The sequence below is a fragment of the Anas platyrhynchos genome, chromosome 28 (assembly GCF_047663525.1).
Source record: "Anas platyrhynchos isolate ZD024472 breed Pekin duck chromosome 28, IASCAAS_PekinDuck_T2T, whole genome shotgun sequence".
NCBI classification, from domain to species: Eukaryota; Metazoa; Chordata; class Aves; order Anseriformes; family Anatidae; genus Anas; species Anas platyrhynchos.
Window position 1 is genome coordinate 1,502,660 of NC_092614.1, and position 22,566 is coordinate 1,525,225.

At 42.7% G+C, this 22,566-nt stretch overlaps 2 protein-coding genes across 6 annotated transcripts in view; one reads left to right on the plus strand and one right to left on the minus strand.

The window, feature by feature from the left end:
• MPP3 (MAGUK p55 scaffold protein 3) overlaps positions 1-11,137 on the minus strand; it is a 27,357-nt gene extending 16,220 nt beyond the window's left edge. For 3 of the 5 annotated variants that reach the window (XR_005261232.2, XM_027445468.3, XM_038168756.2), the window contains exons 1-9: positions 10,981-11,136; positions 8,409-8,519; positions 7,317-7,435; positions 6,655-6,732; positions 6,137-6,217; positions 5,257-5,394; positions 4,221-4,302; positions 2,618-2,703; positions 1,011-1,085 (exon numbers count right to left, since the gene is read on the minus strand). Coding sequence is in view for 4 of the 5 variants with exons in the window: in XM_027445468.3 (XP_027301269.3) it covers positions 1,011-1,085; positions 2,618-2,703; positions 4,221-4,302; positions 5,257-5,394; positions 6,137-6,217; positions 6,655-6,732; positions 7,317-7,435; positions 8,409-8,433 (684 nt within the window). In the remaining variant the exon portion in view is untranslated. Of the gene's footprint in view, positions 1-1,010; positions 1,086-2,617; positions 2,704-4,220; positions 4,303-5,256; positions 5,395-6,136; positions 6,218-6,654; positions 6,733-7,316; positions 7,436-8,408; positions 8,520-10,549; positions 10,926-10,980 lie in introns of those variants that run through there. The other 2 variants (XM_038168760.2, XM_038168759.2) reach the window with 2 other exon arrangements.
• A 440-nt stretch (positions 11,138-11,577) lies between these two features.
• Positions 11,578-22,253, plus strand: LOC101803973 (G protein-activated inward rectifier potassium channel 1). The gene is made up of 3 exons (XM_013100562.5): positions 11,578-14,628; positions 19,897-20,113; positions 20,443-22,253. The coding sequence occupies exons 1-3, from the start codon at positions 13,978-13,980 to the stop codon at positions 20,919-20,921; spliced, it is 1,347 nt and encodes a 448-aa protein (XP_012956016.3). The 5' UTR covers positions 11,578-13,977; the 3' UTR covers positions 20,922-22,253.
• Positions 22,254-22,566: the final 313 nt, after the last annotated feature.

Below are 22,566 nucleotides of genomic sequence, written 5' to 3' on the forward strand. Positions count from 1 at the left end.
TTCTTGTCCTATTTGGAATTTCAAACTCTCCTAACACATCCTTAACTAGGAAACTATACGCTCTCAATCTCTCCTTTATGCCTTGCACTACTCAAAAATACTGAATCCCAGCAAGTTGCTCCTGTATTTTGACTTACTCACCTATGCAGAAAAATTAACTAACTTTCAAGCATCTACCCAGTCATTATGTATTGGCACCGTGGAACATGAGACTCAAGAGTCAAAGTCCCAAATAAGCACATTTCACAGTCTACATAAGTACAAAACGCAACAAGCAAGAAAAAATTAAGGGGAGAGAAAAAACAGTAAAGAGGGATTCAAGGCAAAGTAGCCTTATTATAAAGGCTGTCTTTAGAACGTTCCCTTAACGCATCAAAATCTACTATTCATCTTTTGATTTGCATCTTGCCACTACTTAATACATCAAAGCAGAACCACTTTTATAAGTAATTTGAGGCACTTCAAGGAAAAATTCATCAACTGAGAGCAGGGAAGCAGCAACAGAGGTTGACAGAGGAATCCTGGAAGGGATGAGTTGAACAGTACGTCATTGCTGATCAAGGAGGCCAAATGAAGCACTCAGAGAGGTGTGCTGAAGTTTGCCATGACCTAACGTGGTCAGATGATGAATGCAGCTCTGCTCATGGGTAGATCTGTTTTAACTCAAGTGAGTGGCAAAATGCCCAGAGATAACGGACAGATAAGAGTGGATGTGGTAAGAGGAGACTGGCATGAACACTGGCTTTAATTACGTGAACCAAACCAAGAGGGTAGATTTCAGAAATGCTACGAATGAGCATGTGCCAAGATAAAGAAGACAGAAGTCATCTAAGTAATTATACGGAATAAGATGGCACTATCTTTTACGTCAAGAAAGTGCCCTACTATCTTTTTAGTTAGATTATGGGTCTAATTCTGTGCTGCCCCTCACTGAATCAGCAGGAATCTTAGAAAATATTGGCATCCCTGTAAATGCAAGTATGAAAACAGTATTCCACCAAGTTGCATACCTTGCTGTCTTTTAGACGATCTTCTTCTTTAACGGCTGGAATTATTTTTAATGTTATTGATCCCTGAGACTGAGCCTGAGAAAAAGAGATTTTTATTTTTTATGTATTTTTTTTTAAAACTTTGAAAGCACAATAAGGACACAATGCAAACCATTCAATTTCCAATTTAGGACTAAGTGCCTTTCTATTCTTCTCAGAACTTTAACAGACAAAGCTAACCTACTATTTAACTTCATTATAGAGACTATCACGATGTTGCATGAATCTTCCAAAACAGCGTCTTCCCTATTGGAGACACTCATCGACAGTAACTCCTTAGCTAGAACATAATAAGACGTGCATTAAAATTCCCTCATTTCCTTTTAGCAACCAAATTAATTTCTGGATTACAGTTCATATGTCATGAAAAACTTCTGTGGCTTAAAGTTTGATACAAACTTAAGTTTTTGCAGCCTAAATATTTTTGACATACACCATTTAAAAATATTTTTGTTTTCACAGATAGCAGCTCTTCTTGCTAACTGCTCAGGGTGCAAATATAGACATCTACATTCATTCTAAACATCTTTGCTAACAAATTTCACTCGTTTGCTACAGTAAATTTAAAAGTGCTTCTAGTTGCTTGGAAATTTACAATAGGTTTATCTAATCTATTTTTAGATAGATTCCTTTGTATGAGATGAACCGTGTCCCATAGAAGCCTGTTGTTCTGTGCAGATTAAAAAGCTATACAATCAGCTTGGATAAATATTTGTGGTTCTACCTCAGAAATAAACCATGAAAAGGAAACAATTACATTGCAGGCATTTAAAACATGACAGATGAATACCATCCCAGGGCCCCCACAAATAAACTTTATACATTATTGCAAAGGATGGGTTTGATTTCCCCCTCCTAATTTAAAAGAGGTCATTCTCCTTATTCAGTATAATTTTGATCAAAATTAAAATCAGGTGATGGAACCGTTGCCAAATACTTCTGTCTCTTAGGGCTGTTTTTCTTCTTAGTGCGTCACTAACCCCACTTGACACCAAGACAAGGGGGAACCAAGCCACAAGAGGGGAGTCAGAGACGAGTAAGAGCTATGACACTTTCTGCAACACAACAGGCTGACCACAGATGTGGAGGTTTAGAAAGAGCTATCAATATTTGTGGGTTAGAGAAGCTTGAAGCACGAATTTGGCAATGCCTCAAGAAATCTGGTAATACAGAACAGACTGGCAGCTGTAACGGACACACAGCTGACTTCCTTCTGGTTCCCAACATACCATATTATGAATAAACTGCTTCTGTATTAGGAACACACTTTTAATTTGCAATTTGCTTGTCATAAACAAAGCATGAAGGGGACTTTCTTGACAATGCAACATGTAACTTTATATTTGTATCTTACTTGGTACCGATTCAGTTCCATGGAAGTTTCTGAAGTCAAAAGAAGAGGACTAAATAATCCACGGTGAGAAGAACAACTCTTATTGCAAAGACAAGCAGGGATTCCATCTTTTAGCTCTATACATACAGCTTAAACTCATGGTTATATCTCATCAGCTATTGTATTTACTAGATCACCCAATAGAAAAGATCTTGAAACAAAAATCAGTGCAGACCAAAATCTGACTTATTTCTTCTGGTCGTTTGTGAAGCACAGCAATACCATTGACTTCTCGCAGTTCATCTCCAACATGGACAAGACCTGAAAAGACAAGTAAATAAAAGTAAGTCTACAGACCGGAAAGCACCACTCCTCCGATGTCTGACCTATGTCAATAGCACATAACTCCCTTTCTCTCCCCCCTCAGCTTAGTGGATTTCCTACTAGAGCCAAGTGTTTCTGCTGGCAATGTGCTCTTCATCCACATGGCATTTTTTTTTGACGCACCACAGTCACATATGAGACCAACATGGAGTCAGAGCACATGTGGTGAGATACTTTGGAAAAGTCACTGTCTTTATATTTGGATCAGCACTCAGAATGCAAAACCGGAACAGTTTCCTAAGAACGATCACATTCTGTAAGGTCAGGAGACAAGCTGCTGACTATAAAGGCAGGAATAACATGGCTGTCAACTGACAAATCAACACCACATGGTCCCTGAAAGACTGTTGGGAGTTTTTTGTTTTTTTTTTAAACAAAACAAAACAGCACCACAACAAAAAACACAAGCCATGAAAAGGCCCTTATGAGTTGTATGTTTGTTTACCCAGGTAAGTAAGAAATACTGCATTTGTATGCAGTCTAACTACTACTTAGTGACTTATAAGACTTTGTCAGTAAAGCAAACAGAAAACAACTCACGATACACTGAAAACGCCAAGCATACCAAGATGTAAGATTAAAAGTAAAAAAAAAAAAAAAAAAAGAAAAAAAAAAATCTCTTTTCCTCCCTTTCTTCTATGGCTTAAACCTACCTCTCCCATCTCTGTTGGCATTTTTCCTAGTGCCTCTTTTAGACAAAGATGTATCTAATTAAAATAATAGATTACTGATGAAATACGGAAATGCTAAGCACACGCTCTAGTCATTTTGCATTACATTTATCAGATTATGCTAATATGAGAAATGGTAACAGTCAAGAAAAAACTGTAATTAGCTAATATTTTTTCATCGCAGTAATTCATTAATTTAGGGATTGTATTACCTGTATATTAGAGAAGTGCATGAGGCTTGGATTCTATGAATCACATATAAGGCCAATTCAGTTTAATTTAATAAAGTCTGGATGAGCACCTTCTAGAAAACAAAAGGTCAAACTTTGCATGAATTAACCCTGTAGAATCTGAAAGCATGCTGAAGCCTATGCAGGGAAGCCTCTCCTGCCATTAGACACCTGAAATTCAGTTGTCAGGTGAGCTTACCACATAGGCTCCCCTTAGAGTCAATGGGAAAGAAAGGCAATTCCAGCAGTGGAAACCCAATCCAACGTTGTTGGAATGATTCATTCTCCAGCAACGTCCATCTCTCTCCACTGACTACACAGAGAGCCCACATAGTAGTTCAGACTTGACCTCTAACAGTTGCCTATGAAGAGTTAGGCAAGTTGTATCTTTTTAACAAAATAGACTACATATATTTAAATAAACACCGTTAGATTTAACTAGAAGTTACTGCTCTATGTATGTGTATAGGATGCACGTGTGTGTGCATAATTCTAGGAATTTTAAAACAGTTTATAAATGCTACTTTAAATCCCCCTTTCTTCAGAAATTTACCACTGCGATCAGCTGCACCACCTCTCATGATCCTTGCTACAATCACAGCCCCTGTATGCTCATCTCTTCTGATGGTAGCTCCCTGAAATAAAACATAACCCCCCCAAGAAAAGAAGCCATAAGAAATTTCCTTAGGATACACTAAGCAACAAAATAACGTGTAAGCTAGTACGTCTTCTAAATTGGAATTCATTTCCATTATAGTTTTTGTCTTCCTCCTTGACAATTGTCACCACTATTCAATTTTTGCTAGTGCCCATCTCAAATGATTGAAGGAAGATGTGTGCACCCTCTACTTCTGACCACTATGCTCAGTGTTTATCACACACCTACACATTATAGTCATGATCAGTCACTCAAGTGTGCAAAGCAATACCTTGCAATGAGCTTTCTCTATGTGTCTTCTGAATCTTTATAAAGTAGAGTCGGCCCTTTTAAGCATAAAAGGGAGGAAATCCAAGTATTAGGTGTTTTTTTTTTCCATTTGTTTGTTTTCCTTCCGAGCTCTGCTGACAATATAAAACTTTAATCAGGAATCAAGTCCCTGCTTTCTTCTACTACCTACTGTCATGTACAGTTTCAAAAAGCACTTTAGCAGATCTCTTTCCCAGTGCAATTATTTTTTCTTAGGAAATCAATTCTTCCACTTCCAATTGTATAAATTAATATTATATCAATATACAGTTTACATATAGCCATCAAACATACTCCTACCATACATCACTGACATTCATGTAAATGAAGGTATTCATTTTATATTAGCTACAAAAATAAAATAATTAATATGTATAATAAGCATAATTACTTTAACATATACTGCTTCCTCAGAGGTCATACTCCCCGCAAAGTTAAGGTATGAACACATATCTATAAAGTATCTCATGCAAGATGTGAAGGTGTGTTTACCAAAGTTTTCTTCTCATGCTATCTTACTAGCTTCAGAACACTAATTTTTTTCACCTACCTCCTCTGTACTTACAATAACTCTTTTGCACTACAGAATTGTATGACTAGACACAGATTATCTTAAACATACCAAGGGTTCTTTATTTTTCACTAGCCGAACAATTTTCACTGATTCTTCATCAAAATCATCATCAAAGTTATCGGGAAGAGGTGGAAGGACTGGATCAAAGTTCTTTTGTGCTACAGTGTCATGTACTACAAGCATTGCCTGTTTAAAGAAAGTAAGAAACAGTAATGTAATGGAGTATCACATCTTTCCAGTTCTCATGTTTCAGACATTACAGCAAACTGAAAAACAACAAAAAAAAAAACATACAAAACAACCCACACCCCAAAAAGCTATCTTTAGGAAAATCCTACACAGAAGTCCTGTAGCATAAATAAGCGATTTCTTATTGGTCTTCTGGCTACAAAGCTGAAAAGGCCTGTATTTAGTGTTAAACTCTGCTCTTTTTACATTAATAAAAAGAAATAAGAAGCTACTCTACTGTCAAAGCACTAATATACATGGTGGAAGAATATAGTGTTTCCTTTCCCTTCTCCTGGACTTTCGAAGACACGAACTCAGAGACTGACCCATGCTTTTCAGTCATATCGGTCAGTTGCTCTTTTCATTTACTCTACACACCTTTGCACTTGTCTCATTGTGTTTATACACTTCAGACAAAGAGAGAAGTCAGAGACTCTCTTAATGGTGATTATCTTATCCACCATGTAAATTATATGATGGCATATGTCGATACATAAAGTCCAGGCATTAATACTGTGTCTTCTCAATCCCCTTCACATTCTAAAGCCTGTTGCAGGAAATCACAGTGGAACAGAACTAGTTTGTTTGTAGGAGGCTTTTGATTTCTCTTACAGACTCCCCAAAGTAACTTTTTCTGTACAGAATACTGTTGGGAGTTATGCAAAGGAATCCAACTAAGGTCTGTGGTGTATTTTTTTACCCTGAGATGTGGTGTTGACAACAGCTGAAGAAGCTCTTTTTCTTCATTATTCACTGGTGCAGTCTGCAATTCTTCTATTACCTTTAAAATAAAAATGAGCAACTTGAAAATAAAAGGTGTCCGTAATTCTAGACACTCGATACAGAATTCTCAAGTGGTATGTGAAACAACACTCTTGTGTTTATGCTGTGATAAAGCAGTTTAACACTGTTTCTATAACCAGGCAGCATTATCTGCATGCATCACACAATAGAAGTCTCCCCGTACCCCTACAAAGCCTGGATACCAAAATGCACCCTGGAGTCCCAATCCTTACAAACAAACAAACAAGAGAGAAACAATGGAAGCATTCTTGCACTAGGCTGATTGCTTAGGAGGATAGAGAAGGGGCAAGGAGGAGGAAGGTAGAAGGAGGGGAAGCAGGAGAGAGAAATATAGAGCACAATTGCTTTCATTTGTTAGAAGAGCAGGCTTAAAGAAGAAAGGGGGAAAAAAGGAAAACAAGAATTTTTACTCACATCTTCAACTAATCCCGCTGCACTATGTAAAACAGGAGTTGGACTCTGTCTTTCATAATGACGGAGTTTTTCATGAATCTAAAAAAGATTACTCGAGTATATTACCACAGAGAGATACAAAACTTCCTAAATATACATGGAATATTTTACGTATAACTTTTCTGAGACTAGCATCAGAAAAATATTCTCTCTTGAGGTCATTTTTTTGTCTAGGAGTTTTTGAGTTTTCTTTTTGCTAATCTTTGTTTCACAGACCAAAAGATCTGTTAGGACTTCAGCAGCGTAAGAGAAAAATGAAGGCATTTCACACGGCTTTTTAGCTATTGCCAAAATGCACGTGCAGTGCCCAATCACATCAAGTAACCTATAAAATGCTCTCAATCCAACTATCAACTAAACCTTAAGAATGGCACTTCCAATCTGATTCCAATTACACAATTCAACATGACCACCCACCACCAGGCAGAAATGGTTTTGTCTGAACAAAGTTTCTCAATTTTCATTGAATGTTCTCCATGTTTGTGCTCAAATAAATATGTGCTCTGGTCAGAACTGAGTTCTATGCCATAAGAAGTTAGCTTTGCCAAAGCAAATGGTTGATAAATTGAGGGAACAGAGAATAAATAAACCTGTAAGGAAAATGTAAATTGGTAAACTTTTACCTTCATCAGGTAGCTGAGACTCTTTTCACTGAAGACGTCCTTAAGGAATCCCATTTCCTCTTTATGATTTGAATCAGGTCTTAGCTGAGATGTCAAAAGAGCCAAAGTTTCATGTAAACCTAAGTTTAAATTCAAGACAGAACAAAACTTTTGTAGATGGCATGTCTCACAGGATCTTCTATTACAGACTTAAACGTCAACTACATTTACTTGGGTACCATCTTGGTTATTATTAAGTTTGCACATAGATTTGTGCTTAACCTCCACTCATTTTTAATGCTTCCTTCTTAAGCAGTAAATACAGCTTGAGATACAACATATATTAAGGCAAAAAATACTACAAACATGCACTTTTTTAAGTTATTACAATTGAAGTTTTCCCCTTTAAGTCATTTCCCTTTGTTCCTGTAACAGCTGGCCCTCTAACAAACTTTGAGTTATTACAGCATCACAGCAGACTCGCAAGGTGACTGAGCCACCTCCTTTGTTGCACAGCCACCAGCTCTGCTTCCCAAGGAACTTTGTTTACAAGTGTTACCCTGCCATTTCTACCTCTGAGGCACCTTGTAGGAAGTCAGGTCTGACCAGAGGAGAAAAGGCCTGGTGCTGAGCTGAAAGCAAAGCTTGTGGCTAGTTTTCTAAGTGCTTAAACCATCAATATCCCAATCTTGCAGTGTACAAAGCCAGACAAACATTAGTTTTTTCCTGGTGGACCATGGCTGATTAAAAAAAATAAAATAACAGGTGGCACAGCAAGCAGCAGAGGTGTAAGGGCTGATATTTAACAAGCATGCGTAGGAGCCTGTGTTATACAGAGGTTTTGTCTGTAGGAGCCTGGTTACTAGCATACACTCATTCAGGGATTCAAGAATTCTTATGAAACCAGGTATTTCCTGAAATCTTAATAACTTTATTCAATTCCACCTTTTATACTCGACTGTCTTTGTATGTTCTTTCATGTAACTCCCATGAAATCTAGCTGAACCATCTTAATGTTATTTTATTTAACTGCAACATGAATTCATTTCCTGCATGAAAAACGTACACCGAGTTTTCAGTCACCAGTCTCTTGAAAGCATGCAGATTAGTTACCTGAGTCTTCCGAAAGCACTGGCATGGCTTTGTTCTTAGTCTTACACACAAACGTTCAACTTAAATCAAGACGATTGTTTCTTTTTTCTGGACTGCAATTCAGAGGCACTCCTGAAATGAGTAAAGATAAAATCTAAGCTTGAGCACGTGAGAAAAATGAAAATCATGTAAAAATATCAAATTCCTAGTACAACTTTTAAGCATTTGGTTTAACATGAATCAGGCAGAGTCCTTCGGTTATTCTTCTACATACGCAATAACACACAAGAATGTAAGATCTGTGTTATATAATAACTTTACATTATCTTGGATAGAGTTAATGCTGAAGAGAACAGATGCTTCCCTATTCTAGTCTCAAGTTTTAGAAGGCCTAAGTAATTCTCTCAAAAAGAAAAGAAAAAGCACAGTACAGAATGGGCGTCTAAAAGCACCAATGATCACCATATGCCCAGGAATAGACAGAGCATGCAGGAAGATGCCATCATGAGAAGATGTTCTGGCATTCCAATGCAGACCGTGCTATGATTAGATGCAACTCATTAAAGCCAGCGGGAGTGTCACTCCATCAGCCTTGGTGATGGGTACTAAGGATGCTGCAACAAATAAGGCATCAAAAAATTGCACAAAAAATTCCATTAGATGCTTTTATTGTGGATTTCTCTTGAGAGCAAATGACTCCAGAAATATTTCATTTCAAACTGCAAAATTGAATCTACGCTTATAATCAATAGTCCAGGATAGAACATTTTGTGTCCTCTCTGGCATTTAAAATCTTGTTTGTGCTCACAAAATTATTCAAACTCTTGCTTGCAGAAAAAGAAACAGCCATAACAGCATACACACAAAAAGAAAGAGGGGTACTTCACTCTTTACTGAACGCAATAAAGGATGTATATTGTGCTTTTATGTGTGTTCTCTAACTGGTGAGCTCACAGGCAGCTGAAATTTTGTTCTGATTTATGGATCATACCCCACTGTAGAACACAGGCTGAACATTTACTTAATTAACTTTCAAGACTATTCCTATTACATATTGCTTTGAAGAAGTATGCAAATTCCATCCTCTACTTGCCACTTCATGCCAGAAGAAAATGTATAGTATACACAATTCATTCAACCCATCCCTCTGGTACGTTTACTACTCCATTTAATTTGACACATATTTGAAATATTCTCTGATTATCAAGAGAGCTTTAATTGCCCACTCTGTGAGAATGTGTGCTTCCTGCAGACAAACTCACTTAGCACCACAACCAAAGTAAATCAGGTTATTTTCCAGACTCTTAGCCAAACAGCATCCTACCCGGCAATGTGGAAAATATATGTTTTAAGATCTCAAAAACCTGGCACAAAACTCAAGAGCACTAGACTTAGATGAGCTAGGCACAGCAGTCAAAATGGTGGCTTCCCGTAGAGGCCTTTCCCATGCTCTGTAAAATCCATGTTAAGACTCAGTTGCTTGGACTAAACATTCAGAAGACTGAAAAGTATTTCACGTTCAATAATTCATCGCTGGCATCCTCCTGTCAATTCTCAGTGCTGGCTTCAAGGCACTAAATTCTGCCACGGGCATGTGACTTTTGAAAGGGGGGGCTCAAAATCATTTATCTACCCTTTCAGCCATACAGTATGAAAGGGATATGTGAGCAGATTCATCTAAAACTCTACAGCACAATTCATTTTGTGTGTGTGTCCTTGCCCAGATGTTTGAGCCACCTCCCTTGCCCAGCAAGAGGCCTGTTGATATGTGGGAAGGGCTAAACACATGGATGCTGCACATGGGGTCAGAGATTAAACAGAGATGTGATATACTTCGTCATGCCCCCATTACCTCAGAAAATAGACCTACTGCAGTTCACAGCCTACATAAATTGTCTGTAACCCAGATCTATTGATCAAAGCCTTCATAAAGCTTCCATAACCCAGATATACCACAGCAGTAAAAGCCCATTTCCGAAAGCGGGGACACTTTAACATCTTCCCAGAAACTACCCTAGTGATGAGGAGGCCAGGAAAGGCACCTGCACACCGAGAAGCTCGTAGGTGATGGCTACTATGTGGATTTTCTCTTCCCCTTGCCTTTGTGCCCACCGAGTGTCAGGGGCTGACCGAGCCAGCCTTTCAGCTGCCTCTTCGCCCACCTCAGCACTAGCAGAGGGACTGCTCCGACAGCTGAGAGAAGCAGGGAACCCTCACAGGGGCTTTTCCACAGCGGCTCAGCGATAACCTGAGGGCAGGCAGGCGGCTCGGCTGCCCCGGCACCGCTCCCCGAGGCTCCCGGGCACGGAGCGAGGCAGCTCCCGCACACCCACAGCGGGGGTTTGAGGCGGTGCAGCTCCGGAACCGCTTCACCGGCCACGAAGCCGAAACTCTGCGAGGGGCTCTGGGACCCCGTCTCCGCCTCCCGCGAGCCCTCTCCCTCAGGCGGAGCTCGCCCGAGGAACCCCGGCGGCTCCGTGCAGCGGAGGCCGCGTCAGAGCCCGGCCCGGCCCCAAAATGGCGCCGCCCCGCTCCCCTCAGCGGGCACCGAGCGGCGCTCCGGGAGCGGTGCTGCCGCCCGGGCGACCGTTACCTGCGGCTGCGGGCCCGAGCCCGGGCCCGGAGCGGTGCTGGCTGCCTGCCCGCCCCGGCGGAGCGGTTCCCCCGGTGCCCGCCTCCCTGTAGCCCGCTGCGAGCCTCGCTCATGCGCCCCTAGAGCCGGTTACGCGCCGCCTCCCGCCCTCATTCCCTCCCCCGAGCTGCCCGGGGCTGGGCGGGCGACAACGGTGGGGTCCGGGGTGGTTGTGAGGTGGCGGCGTGCCCGGGGGGGATCTCCCCAAGATCTCCAGGTGGGTCCGGGCCGGAGCTGCTCCCCTGCCCGGTGTCCCACAGGCTCCAGAGCCGCCCTTTCCCAAAGCACCCCCAGGGAGCGATGGCACCGAGATGCCACCTCAGCCCCCGGCCAGCCCCTGCCACATGTGGCAGCTGCGGCGTGTGGAGGCTTGGAGGAGCCGGCAGTGGCTTTCTGGATTGTTTCTTCACGGGGGGAGGTTAATGTGGAATTGGAGCACACATGAAAATACTTCAGGATAAATTGGGGGATGTTTGGTGGCCAGGCATCAAGGGAGCAGCCAGATTCTTCTTTCAACAGAAACACAAGCCCTCCTGTTTTGAAAGGCCAGCATGTTAGCAATGGGTATTCAAGCCCCAGTACACATCCTTTGGAAAATAGAACAGAATAGGTCACTTCCAATTGAACTACAATGATGATCGAGTCCAACTGCCAGAGCACCTCAGGGCTACCCAAAAGTTCAAGTATATGAATGAGGGCATTGTCCAAACATCTCTCAAACGCTGACAAGCAGCTCTCTAGACAGCCTATTCCAGTGTTTAACAACACTCATCATAAAGAAATGTTTCCTCATGTCCATCCTGAGCCTTCCCTGGTGCAGCTTTGTGCTGTCCCCATGCACACCACCGTTGGTTCACAGGGAGCCCAAGTTGGCATCTCCCTCTCTGTTTCCCCTCAGGAAGCTGCTGAGAGCAACGAGGTCACCTCTCAGCCTCCTTTTCCCCAGATTGTATTATCCCAAGACACAACTCTGCGTGTCACTGCTAGTCTTGTATTTTGTCTACAAATTCCATCCATTCTGGGACTAAGCAATATGAGTTTGTCCAGGAAGACCCAGGCTTCTGCCTTCTACCTGGCGTTATGAAGAACATCTATTGGAGCTGAAGGTCAGGATGGATCCCCACGTATGGGGAACGTGTATGGTTGCACAACCTGAGAAGGGGGAACAGAAGAGGGAAAGCAGAGGAATGTGCTGCCCTGATGGGCATACACAGTATCGTGTGCTTGAACAAAAGAGCATCAGGTTGGCCCATGACTGAAGATGGTATCTACAGGCAAGCAGTATGGGTTTTCTGCTAATTAACCTCAAACACACCCTGAGGTACTCTTTGCACAGTAATCTTGCTGTTTTGGAACGCAGCCTCACCACTGTGTGTAGCAGTAACACTGCTACCTGTAGTGGTAAACAGAGAGTCATAATGAGCTTATTACTGTTTGGATAGGCTAACAAGTGCCAGATTTGTACAGCGCAAGCAGACAGTTTGCTGAATGGTGCATTTCCCTGGCAAGTTGAAGATTTATCTTCAAGGGAATTGAAACCGTACTCTTCTACCCTGGGTGAACACTTGAAACACAGCACCCATTTCATCTTCAAAAGCCTGAAAGTATCCAGACCTGGCAGTGACCGAGGCAGGAATTTTTAAAGACCTAAGTTTCAACTTTGGTACCTGTGGCCTTTCATGAACGTAACCCAAAATCTCTAAACTCCATCTACTTAAGCTGAGCCTAGTTAAGATGGGATTTGTGCCACTAACAGCAGATAAATATTGTCCCTTTCCCATATACTTGTATTCCTATTTTCAATGTAGCACACAAAGAATGAGGAAAAGTGAAAGAATGGATGAGAACGAAGTGTTAAATCCACAATATCTTAAGAATCATTAAACCAGTAAGGCTGACATGTTTAGTTCTTTCAGATTATTCTGGAAACAATACCATTAAAAATTAACAGTATTAATTAAAAATTTAAAACATCCAAAATTAAACTTTGGGCAGACTGATAGTTTATTCAGTTCTCAGTCTAGAACTGAAGCAACACACCATCAGCCGTTGTTACAGACTGTTTTCTAAAAATGTCATTAACTGCAGGCCACTACTTTGTAATGAAGATGATTTGCTGAAAATCAGGTGTTGAAATGAGTGACCTGAATAATAATACTGTTCTTATATAACTGAGAATTAAATTCAAATACTGATTACGTTTCAGAAAGAAACATTACAAATATTAATATGGCAGGCACAAAAGTCACTAGCCTAGCCCTATGCAGAGCTTCTAATGCAAGTAATAATTACCATTGCTGATTTCAGACCTTTTCTGTCCATTAATAAAAAAAACAAGAGCTGCATTAAAATCACTTAAGCTTCTAGGGAGCTGTCTTTCAAGCAGCTTCTCTGCTAGCTGGACCGTAAGCATAACTCCCAGACATAATCACAGTCTAATTCTGATAGACTTGCCTGTGTTTGCTCAGAATACTTATTTTCTTTGAAATGCAGGCTGAGGATTAGCATGCTCGCATCCCTTTAAAAGCTGACCTATTTCAGGAATTCCTTTTAAAATCCCTGGCGCTGCTGGCAGCACGGCCTCTCTCGGCGGATGCCTCGCTGCCGCTCCCATCATTATTCTCACTCCGCTACCGGGGTGCTACAGTGAGCCGAGATTTGGGCAGAGCGACGAGCGAGGTGCTGGCTGCGAGCAGCTTGGACCAAACCACAGCAGCCAGCTCCTGGCCAGCCTGGGAGCGACGCTCAGCACCCCGTTGTCTACGGGCAACACCGCGCTGACCACCGGACCCCACAGGCCTCAGCGAGCCAGCCCCCGGCCACCGGCAGCGAGCTCCGCTCCGCCCCGCTGCCGCCCACCGCTTCGGCTCTCCCGCTGGCTGCGCAGCCTCGCCGGCTGGCTGCAGCTCCGTGGGGATCCTTGCACTCCCCCCGTGGCCCACCGAAGGGCTCAGCGGCATGGCTGCGGTGCGCAGGAAGTTTGGGGATGAGTACCAGGCGGTGGGCCCAGGCGGCGGTGGTGCCCGCAGAGAGCGGCAGCGCTTCGTGGACAAGAACGGGCGCTGCAACGTGCAGCACGGCAACCTGGGCGGCGAGAGCAGCCGTTACCTCTCCGACCTCTTCACCACGCTGGTGGACCTCAAGTGGCGCTGGAACCTGCTCATCTTCCTGCTGACCTACACGGTCGCCTGGCTGGTCATGGCTTCGATGTGGTGGGGCATCGCCTACCTGCGAGGGGACCTGCACCGGGCGCACGATGACACCTACAGCCCGTGTGTGGCCAACGTGTACAACTTTCCCTCCGCCTTCCTCTTCTTCATAGAGACCGAAGCCACCATCGGCTACGGGCACCGCTACATTACCGAGCGCTGCCCTGAGGGCATCGTGCTCTTCCTCTTCCAGTCGCTGCTGGGTTCCATCGTCGACGCGTTCCTCATCGGCTGCATGTTCATCAAGATGTCCCAGCCCAAGAAGCGAGCCGAGACCCTCATGTTCAGCCGCGCCGCAGTCGTCTCGCAGCGGGATGGCAAGCTCTGCCTCATGTTCCGCGTGGGCAACCTCCGCAACAGCCACATGGTTTCTGCCCAGATCCGCTGCAAGCTGATCAAGGTGAGGCTCGGCGAGGCAGCAGGAGGGCTGAGGTACCCCGGTTGTGGTGGGTGATGCTGGGAGGGCACGGCTCGAGGGCAAACACGCGCAGTAAGAGCAACCCCACTGCCCTGCCCGGTGGTGCGTGGGCGAAGGGACTTGGCTGGGGTGGGACAGAGTTTCAGAAGAAACTGCGGTGATTGCCTCCAGCAGGAGCCAGGGAAGAGGCAAGCAGGTGGAGGGGAAAAGGCAGTCTCATCAGAGGGGGGTTGTGAGGCTGGTGGGAAGACAGCTTGCTCAGGAAGGATGTGTGAAGATGCAGGGAGGAATACCAAGGCATGCCCCTTCACAGGTGAATAAGGAATCGATCTCAGCATTTGCTGAGAACAAAGATCAACCTTGACCCTGTTTTTCCCATGGGGAAACTCGGGGAGCTCTAACTCGCAATTCCTTACCCCACGGGTCCTGCCAGTGGCCCTCCGGCATTGCAGAGGGTCTGTGTCATGAGCTTGAGTGGAAAAGCCCTTTAACTGTCACCAATATCCATTTAGTAGGCACTGACAGTGGTCAGTGTAATTCAGAATGCAAGAAAGAACTGGAATTCAAAGGAGATCACATCCAAAAAAAATAAAGAAAATAAAGGAGACAGTTTGGCAGCCACAGAAGTTCTCAGATACACCGGGCAAGAGTAGCATGGAAGGAAAATACTGTGTGCAGTTGTGTCAGAAATGTTCCGTATTCTGTATGGTAATCCTCTTTTTGGAACAACTGTTTGGCCATTTTAATAATCTGCAGGAACAAGCCTGATACAGGAGATGACAGGACAGTGGTAAATGTGGAGGGCTGCTTTTCCTCTGCTTTGTGCAGAATGCTTGACTTAGCTGTGAATTTGGCTTGTCACAGAATATCTCGGAGATCTGCTAAGATTCGAAAAGAGTCTGAATATGTAAATGGAAACAGACTGCCCAGAATTATAGAAGAGCCATTTCTGTAGGAATCAGCAAGCCAGATAATCCATTATTTTTCCTGATCGTTAGCATTAGAAATGAGCAGAAAGCCTCTGCTAAAGTATTTATTTCTGGCCCTCATCCAAGATGGAATGCAAGCCGAGGTGGAATAGGAGCAGCGCCACAGTTGGGATTTGACAATGACAGTAATTCACTGCAAACTTCTTTTGAAATAAGACACTGAGCACGCAGCCTGGTGCTAACAGTTCAGTTGCTACACAATGCTTGGTATATATAGAAAACATGAGGGCATTCGAGAGACCTGCTTGGCTGATTCCCACAATCGCTGTTTCATAGATGAGGCACTGAGGAATATTTGATTTCTTACACGTTAGCATCATGCCCATGACTTGTCTTCAAGCTGCTTTGCAACCTTTGGCAAAGCTGAGCTATGGACACAAGAAGGTTTGAAAGGGGATGTTTGTGCACTACCTGCACCCTCAGTCCTTACTACACGGGTTGTTTTCTGGCCTCTTCTTAGTTCCCAGGTCTCTTTTTAAATCCTCATCAGTTTGTCGAGGTGCCTCCTTCAGCTGGACACGCTGTTCCAAGCAGTCGCAGGGGCTGTTCCAGCAGCGTGTGAATTCACATCAGCTGCCTTGCAGGAGCTTCCTTTGTGTGTCCTGTAAACCGATGGTGAATGTGACGTAGCTCCCAAACCATTTCTCTCTAGCAAGTCCTGCCTTCCTGCGAGCTGTGCCTTCAGCTGTGCTGCGTGCAGCGCTGCTGACAGCTGATCTTGCTACACTTCTGCATCCGATTAGATAGCGAAATGTTTTTCCTTGTGTCACAGTGAAACAATGTGAAGGGATATGTCTTATCATGCCTTCCCACTTGAGACAGAAGCCGTATTTTGTACTGAACATAGTGTTTCAGTGGGACCAAGGGAGCCCCACGGATTTACCTTTGCAAAGAAAGTACACCCATCGAAGTCTGTCCCAATGGCATTTACTACTAGCATTTTACACGCCCTCAGATAATCAGCAGATTGCACTGGTGCCATCAAGCAGTGCTGGCTCTTTTTTGGTCCAGGGCACTGCCTAGAAATGCGGCATAGTGATGGCACAGAGAGGTTTGGAGCCCTTTTTGGACCCTGTTGTGGAGAGTTAGAAAACAGAGTTACAAGACTGTGTGTGCTTGTTTCAATAACAACTTTTCCAGAAACCTGAGTCTTTCTAATTTACACTGAGTGCTCTAGAAGAGGGGAAAAGCAAACTCTGGGGGCAAGAATCACAAAAAAGCTGGTTGGAACTAGCTGCTGAAAAAGTGCAGTTCCAGGTTCTGGCTTTTTCAGTGTCACAGCCTGTTAGTTCCCAGTGTGCCTGAGGAGCCTGGTGATAACAGCAACAAGCAGCATCCACCATATGGTGATTGATTTTTTTTTTTAAATTAGCCGTGATACCTATTTGTATCTTTTCTTGATGGGACTACGGATTTCACTGATAAACATGGTAGTGTTGGTGTTTCACACCACAGCATTTCAGCTGGTGGTATGACATTTTGATTCAGAAAGCCAAAGAATGTAAAATCATCATGGTCTGATTTCAGCATGTGCTAAGTAATAGTTTTAAAATTGAACTGTGAGGCACAGTAGTCAAACAGCCTGTGCAGTGTGAGTTATGACTGGCATACACCTATTCTTTGAGCTGTCCTAATTAAGTTTTGAATGAGCAGGAAGCAAACAGAACTGTAACTAAAGGTTTGCAGATGGCAGGCGATAGGCATGGCAAATAAGTCAGAAGACCAATTATACTGTGATCTCAATCACTCGATAAGCAGGGTGCATGCAGATGGGGCAAATGAGATGCTTTTTAAAATCAAAGAATCATTCAGGTTAGAAATGGACCTCAGGAGGTCTCCAGTCCTGCTGAAAGCAGGGTGAGCTAGGAGGTCAGACCGGGCTGCTCAGGGCTTTATCCAGTCTCATTTTGGAATCATCTAAGAAAGAGACTGTGCAGCCTTGCTGGGCAAACTCTTCCACTGCTTAACTGTCCAAATAGTGGAGGAGTTTTACTTAAATTAAATCTGAACTTCACGTTTATATTTATGCCTGCTCTCTCTTATGCTCCCGCTGTGCAGCGCTGTGAAGAGCCAGGCTCCATCTTATTAATTACATTCCTCTTCAGTTTTGGAAGGTTGCTATTAGATTCCCCTCAAAGCCATCTCTTCTTTGGCCTGAAAAAGCCCAATCTTATTGTAATAATATATTATTATAATAATATAACTGCATCATGTCTAGTTAAAGAAGGATGCACAATAAACAGGGTTTAGAAAAGTACCAAGAATGAATGAAGGACAGGAGTAAAGAGTAAGAGGGCATAAAATGTTTGGCCAGACACAAAAACAAACTAAAGGATGATGTGATGCAAGTCTGCCTTGTAATAAGAAATAAAACAAGAATCCAGTGGCAGAAAACTACAGGTGAAAATATTGCTGACTGTTTTGCTGTATTGCTGACAGCCCTGTGCCCTCTTCTGTGCTCCTCTGAAAAAAAAAAAAAAAAAGAAAAAAAAAACGCCAAAAAAAAAAAAAAGGCTATTAAACTATTTAGTTTAGGTTCGTTTCATTTCATTTAACAAATAAGTTTATTTTGAAAATTCTCCACGCCTTGCATAAATCAGTCGTGTGTGTAGATGCCGAATACCTCAAGCACAACCTTTTGCTTTCTCCCAGATCTGTAACCTCTAATCCTTGCTGGATTTGTTTACTGTTGAGTGGATTTCATCAAAAACTATTCCCCAGAGAAAAAATGGTTTCTAGATGAAACAGGTCTTAACTCATCCAGGCAGTGATTTTTGCAAACACACACGTCTTTGGCTAGGGAATTGTATTCGATAAAACTTTGGAAGAACTGGAGGTTTAGACGTGGGTTCACAGAGTTCATGCTGAGCCTCGTTACCTTCGAGCAAAGATCATCCATCGCCAGCTGATCTGTGCACCTGCTGAACAGTAGCCAGGCAACAAAAGCCGCGGCGAAGTCTGCAGCTCAGTTCTGCTGGCTCCCTCAGGGAAAGAGGAGGGCTATTTCTGCAGTAGTTTGATTACACTTTGCGTACAACAGAACATCATGACTGCTAAATAGTAGTGAATTTGATCCCTATTACTTTCTATTGCTTTCCTTTAGCTCTCAGAGCACTAATAATCCTCAAGAACATTTTTACAAGCAAGCAGCCGACATTTTCCCTGTCCTCATCACTAGTGGAGAAACCATTTCTTGTCTAAGGGAGAACTCGGTTATTTAGATGGGAAGATTTTTTTTTTTCCTGAGCATAAAAGCAGACACATAGCACATAAATGAAATAATGCATTGCATTTACTAAGGAGCAGCACTCCAGCAGCTACCTAACTGGTTATGTAATGGCAGGAAACGCCAGGCAGGCAGATATTTAGCATTTTTAAGATGCAAGTGAAGCAGAGAGATGATCTGAAAGTATGCTAGTTGCTTAGAGGTTGTGGTTTTTTATTTATTTATTTACTTATTTTTTTAAAGACAGAAACTTTCATTGAGGAAAACCAATCCGATCTAAGTCAACAGCAAAACTGCTGGCTTCAGCTTGTCCCCTGTGACTAATGGATGGAGTTTCCAAGCAATGCAACCAATACATTTGTCAGTACTAATGCAACGCAGCTAGAACTATTTAGTAACTATGTCATTAGCTATCATTTATCATCAATAATAAGCTTCTCAAAGAGTTATGTGCTTTCTAATCAAGCAATAAGCAGACAGGAATTTAAATGGGATTCTCAATAGGCTCTGCAAAGCATCAGTTTTACCAGGCAATTTCCACCAGAGACCTTCAAGGCAATCAGCTGAGGATCTGCCTGGTCGACTGCAGCACGCCTTCAGTTACACTTTGAATACCAGGAAAATCGTAGGGAGCTAGGAAAGAAAAAGCTAACCTATCAGTATTTTATAATGGACCTGGGAAATTATACAAACACAGCACTCAGCTTAATAATGACCGTAAGAAATAGTGAACAGTAGGTGGTACGTACCAATTAGGAAGTGATGATAGCATTGCTAATAGTGATTCGGATGATTTTGTGGAACTGTGACGCACCAGACATGCTCTACTATTACTGTGCTGCTTACCTTAAAGTCCTTTGAGTCCTGAGAACATCACAGTTCCTGCAAACCAAAATGAGTAACATAAAAGTAATGCAATGAGAATTCAGACAATGGATTAAACAATGTCACGAAAGAGACAGGTTTAAATTTCATTGCATTGTTCCTTGCGTTTTGCTTCACACAGTGTTTACTGAACTGTTTTTTCATCTTTAGTCCCGACAGACACCGGAGGGGGAATTTCTGCCACTAGACCAGTGTGAACTGGATGTTGGATTTGGAACTGGAGCTGACCAGCTGTTTTTAGTTTCCCCATTAACCATCTGTCATGAAATTAACTCAAAGAGCCCCTTTTTCTGTCTCTCACAAAGATCACTAAGAAGCGAGCAATTTGAAATAGTTGTCATCCTTGAAGGAATCGTTGAGACTACCGGTAAGCTTTAGAGTAAGACGCATGCTTCAATTTTCAGTCTTTGTCTTCAGTCCTGGTATTTTTAGCGAGGCAGTTGTCAATCCTTGCAGGCTCCTGCATGCTCCAGAACATCCTGCCACAGGCTACTGACATTCCCTGGCTACAGAAGACCTCCCTTTGCCATTACTGGTGCCCAAAACGGCCAATACAGCCGAGAAGAGATGCACCCTGCCACTCCTTGAGTATGGCATATAGAGGAGTACAAACCCTTATGTGATTCCTGTATTAAGGACCATTGCTGGTCTGCGTGCTTGTGTTACAATGCCATGCTCTTGTCTCTGTTTCCACAGGAATGACATGTCAAGCTAGAACCTCGTATACAGAAGATGAAGTTCTTTGGGGTCACAGGTTCCTGCCGGTAATGTCCCTGGAAGATGGCTTTTTCCGTGTCGATTATTCTCAGTTTCATGCTACATTTGAAGTCCCCACTCCTCCTTACAGTGTTAAAGAGCAAGAAGAAAACCTCTCTCTGTCATCTTCTTTGAACAGTCCTATTGATAACAACAAGACCAGAAGGGAAAAGGTTTGTTCACTTGACTGCATTGACATTGCAGGAGAGAAAAACAAGCTCCCTTTTAAACTTCAGAAGATCAGCTCGAGAAAGGAAGACCTTCCGAGAAGAGCCCTGAGAATGAGTTCCAGTAACACGGGGAAGACTTGCAGTACCGGAGATCTCTTGAATATTCAAGAAATGAGTCCCATCTCCAATGGTGAAGATGGTGATGAAAGGATACAGCTGAAAGCCTTAAAAATGAATGCTGAGGCTTAGACTCAGTCTAACAGCGATCTCAAGTTCCAGAAGAAGCTTCCAACTACACGTGTTCTAGAGATGAAATGGGAAGATTATTTGCCTGCCAATCTTTGCAAAATGAACTCTGATCACCTCTCTTAAGAGCAGAATCAACATGAGTCATTGTTCATAAACGACATGCAAGACTGCTGACCTGAAAGAGTTTTCTTACAGTAATGAAATAATTTGGTTTTGCTACATTCAGGAAGAATGATCCTTTTTGTATAATTGTTCTGTACACATCTAATTTAGGTAGCATAATAGGAATCTGAGGGGCAGTAAGGTTAGACTGTTGTGCCAAAGAGGTCACTGCCCTAATATTATTTATCAGCATGCTCGTTGCAAATCCACATCGTCTTCCATATTTGTAGATGCTTTTTCATGAAGCAAGGACTTTATCCTTATTGCAGAGTAATATATTCAGAGATCAAGGCAAAAAAGGTGTAAAACCAGCTAAAACAGAGTCTTGTGCTGATCAGATCTTGGACTGTTCCTGCTGTAACAGCTGAACACAGGAAGAATCTGTGATGCTACTCAGTTGTAGTCCAGTTCCCTGCATTATCCTGTTGGAAGGCTGCCCTCCTGTACGCCGAGAGGCACGCATCCTTCTTTCTCTCAGTGTTTGTGGCATGCCAGCTCCCTGCCCCCAGCCTCCTTCACTGTCACGCAGGTAAAGGAGGCGGTTTGCAACAGCCCTTTGTGTCATCGGTCTTGCACAAGCTCTCATAAACGTCAGGATGATTTATTCTGTCCAAAATTAGACCCCACTGTTTGATTGCATGGATTAAGAGTTGAATATTAATGGCTGTATCACCACTCACTGTGAAAGGAACACAAGGTGAGTAGCTCAGAGGTCAATACCTCAAGTTAGCGGTATGTTTCATACCTCAACTCCCTGAGTTGTTAGTTTGGAGACTCCTTGTAAGTAGATGAAAACAAAACACTAATTAACTTTCAGTCATTGCAGGAATAGACAATAGTACGCACACACCTCAGAGTTTCACCAACAGTAAGGGTCTTTGATGTGGCTCGTTCTCTTTTGTTATGTTTGCCTTCCCTACTCATGTATGATTCTCAATCATTTTGTGGATTTGAAATTTATAATATGCAATTTATTGCAAGGTAGAACTCTGCAATAATAGTAAATTAATATTAAATAAATATATTAAAATAGTGAAACAAAAGACATCACAGGTCTGTAACATGTTAAGTGTGTGGTCAAGAGAGTCATTCTCAAAGTGCTTTTGCTAATCATGGTAATTCCAGTAGTTGAATATTTTTGATTATCCACAAAATATATGATGAAATGACCAAAAAGATGTCAGCGAAGATTTACACAACAGCTTTTGGTATTCACTATTTCTTTAAAGTGACATACAGCATTTTCTAGGTGACTGTCCCAAATAAGAGGGAAAAAGACTCTTCTGGCTTTAAAACAAATCTTGCATAATGGAAACCATTTGCCTTACTGGATGTCACAAAACAGTGAGAACTAGAATTTGATTTTCTTAAATTTCCTCCAGGATAATCACAGTTCTCTCCAGATATCCTGCTGCCTGTCTTAACCCGTGAAAGCGATCAGCTTCCTTCCAGCGGGTCGTGAGTGAGCACAACCACACCTTGG

Coding starts and splice junctions, on each gene's coding strand:
- LOC101803973 (XM_013100562.5), top strand. CDS start 13,978: ATGGCTGCGGTGCGCAGGAAGTTTGGGGATGAGTACCAGGCGGTGGGC. Junction 14,629..19,896: donor TCCGCTGCAAGCTGATCAAG/GTGAGGCTCGGC, acceptor TTTCATCTTTAG/TCCCGACAGACACCGGAGGG. Junction 20,114..20,442: donor AGGAATCGTTGAGACTACCG/GTAAGCTTTAGA, acceptor CTGTTTCCACAG/GAATGACATGTCAAGCTAGA.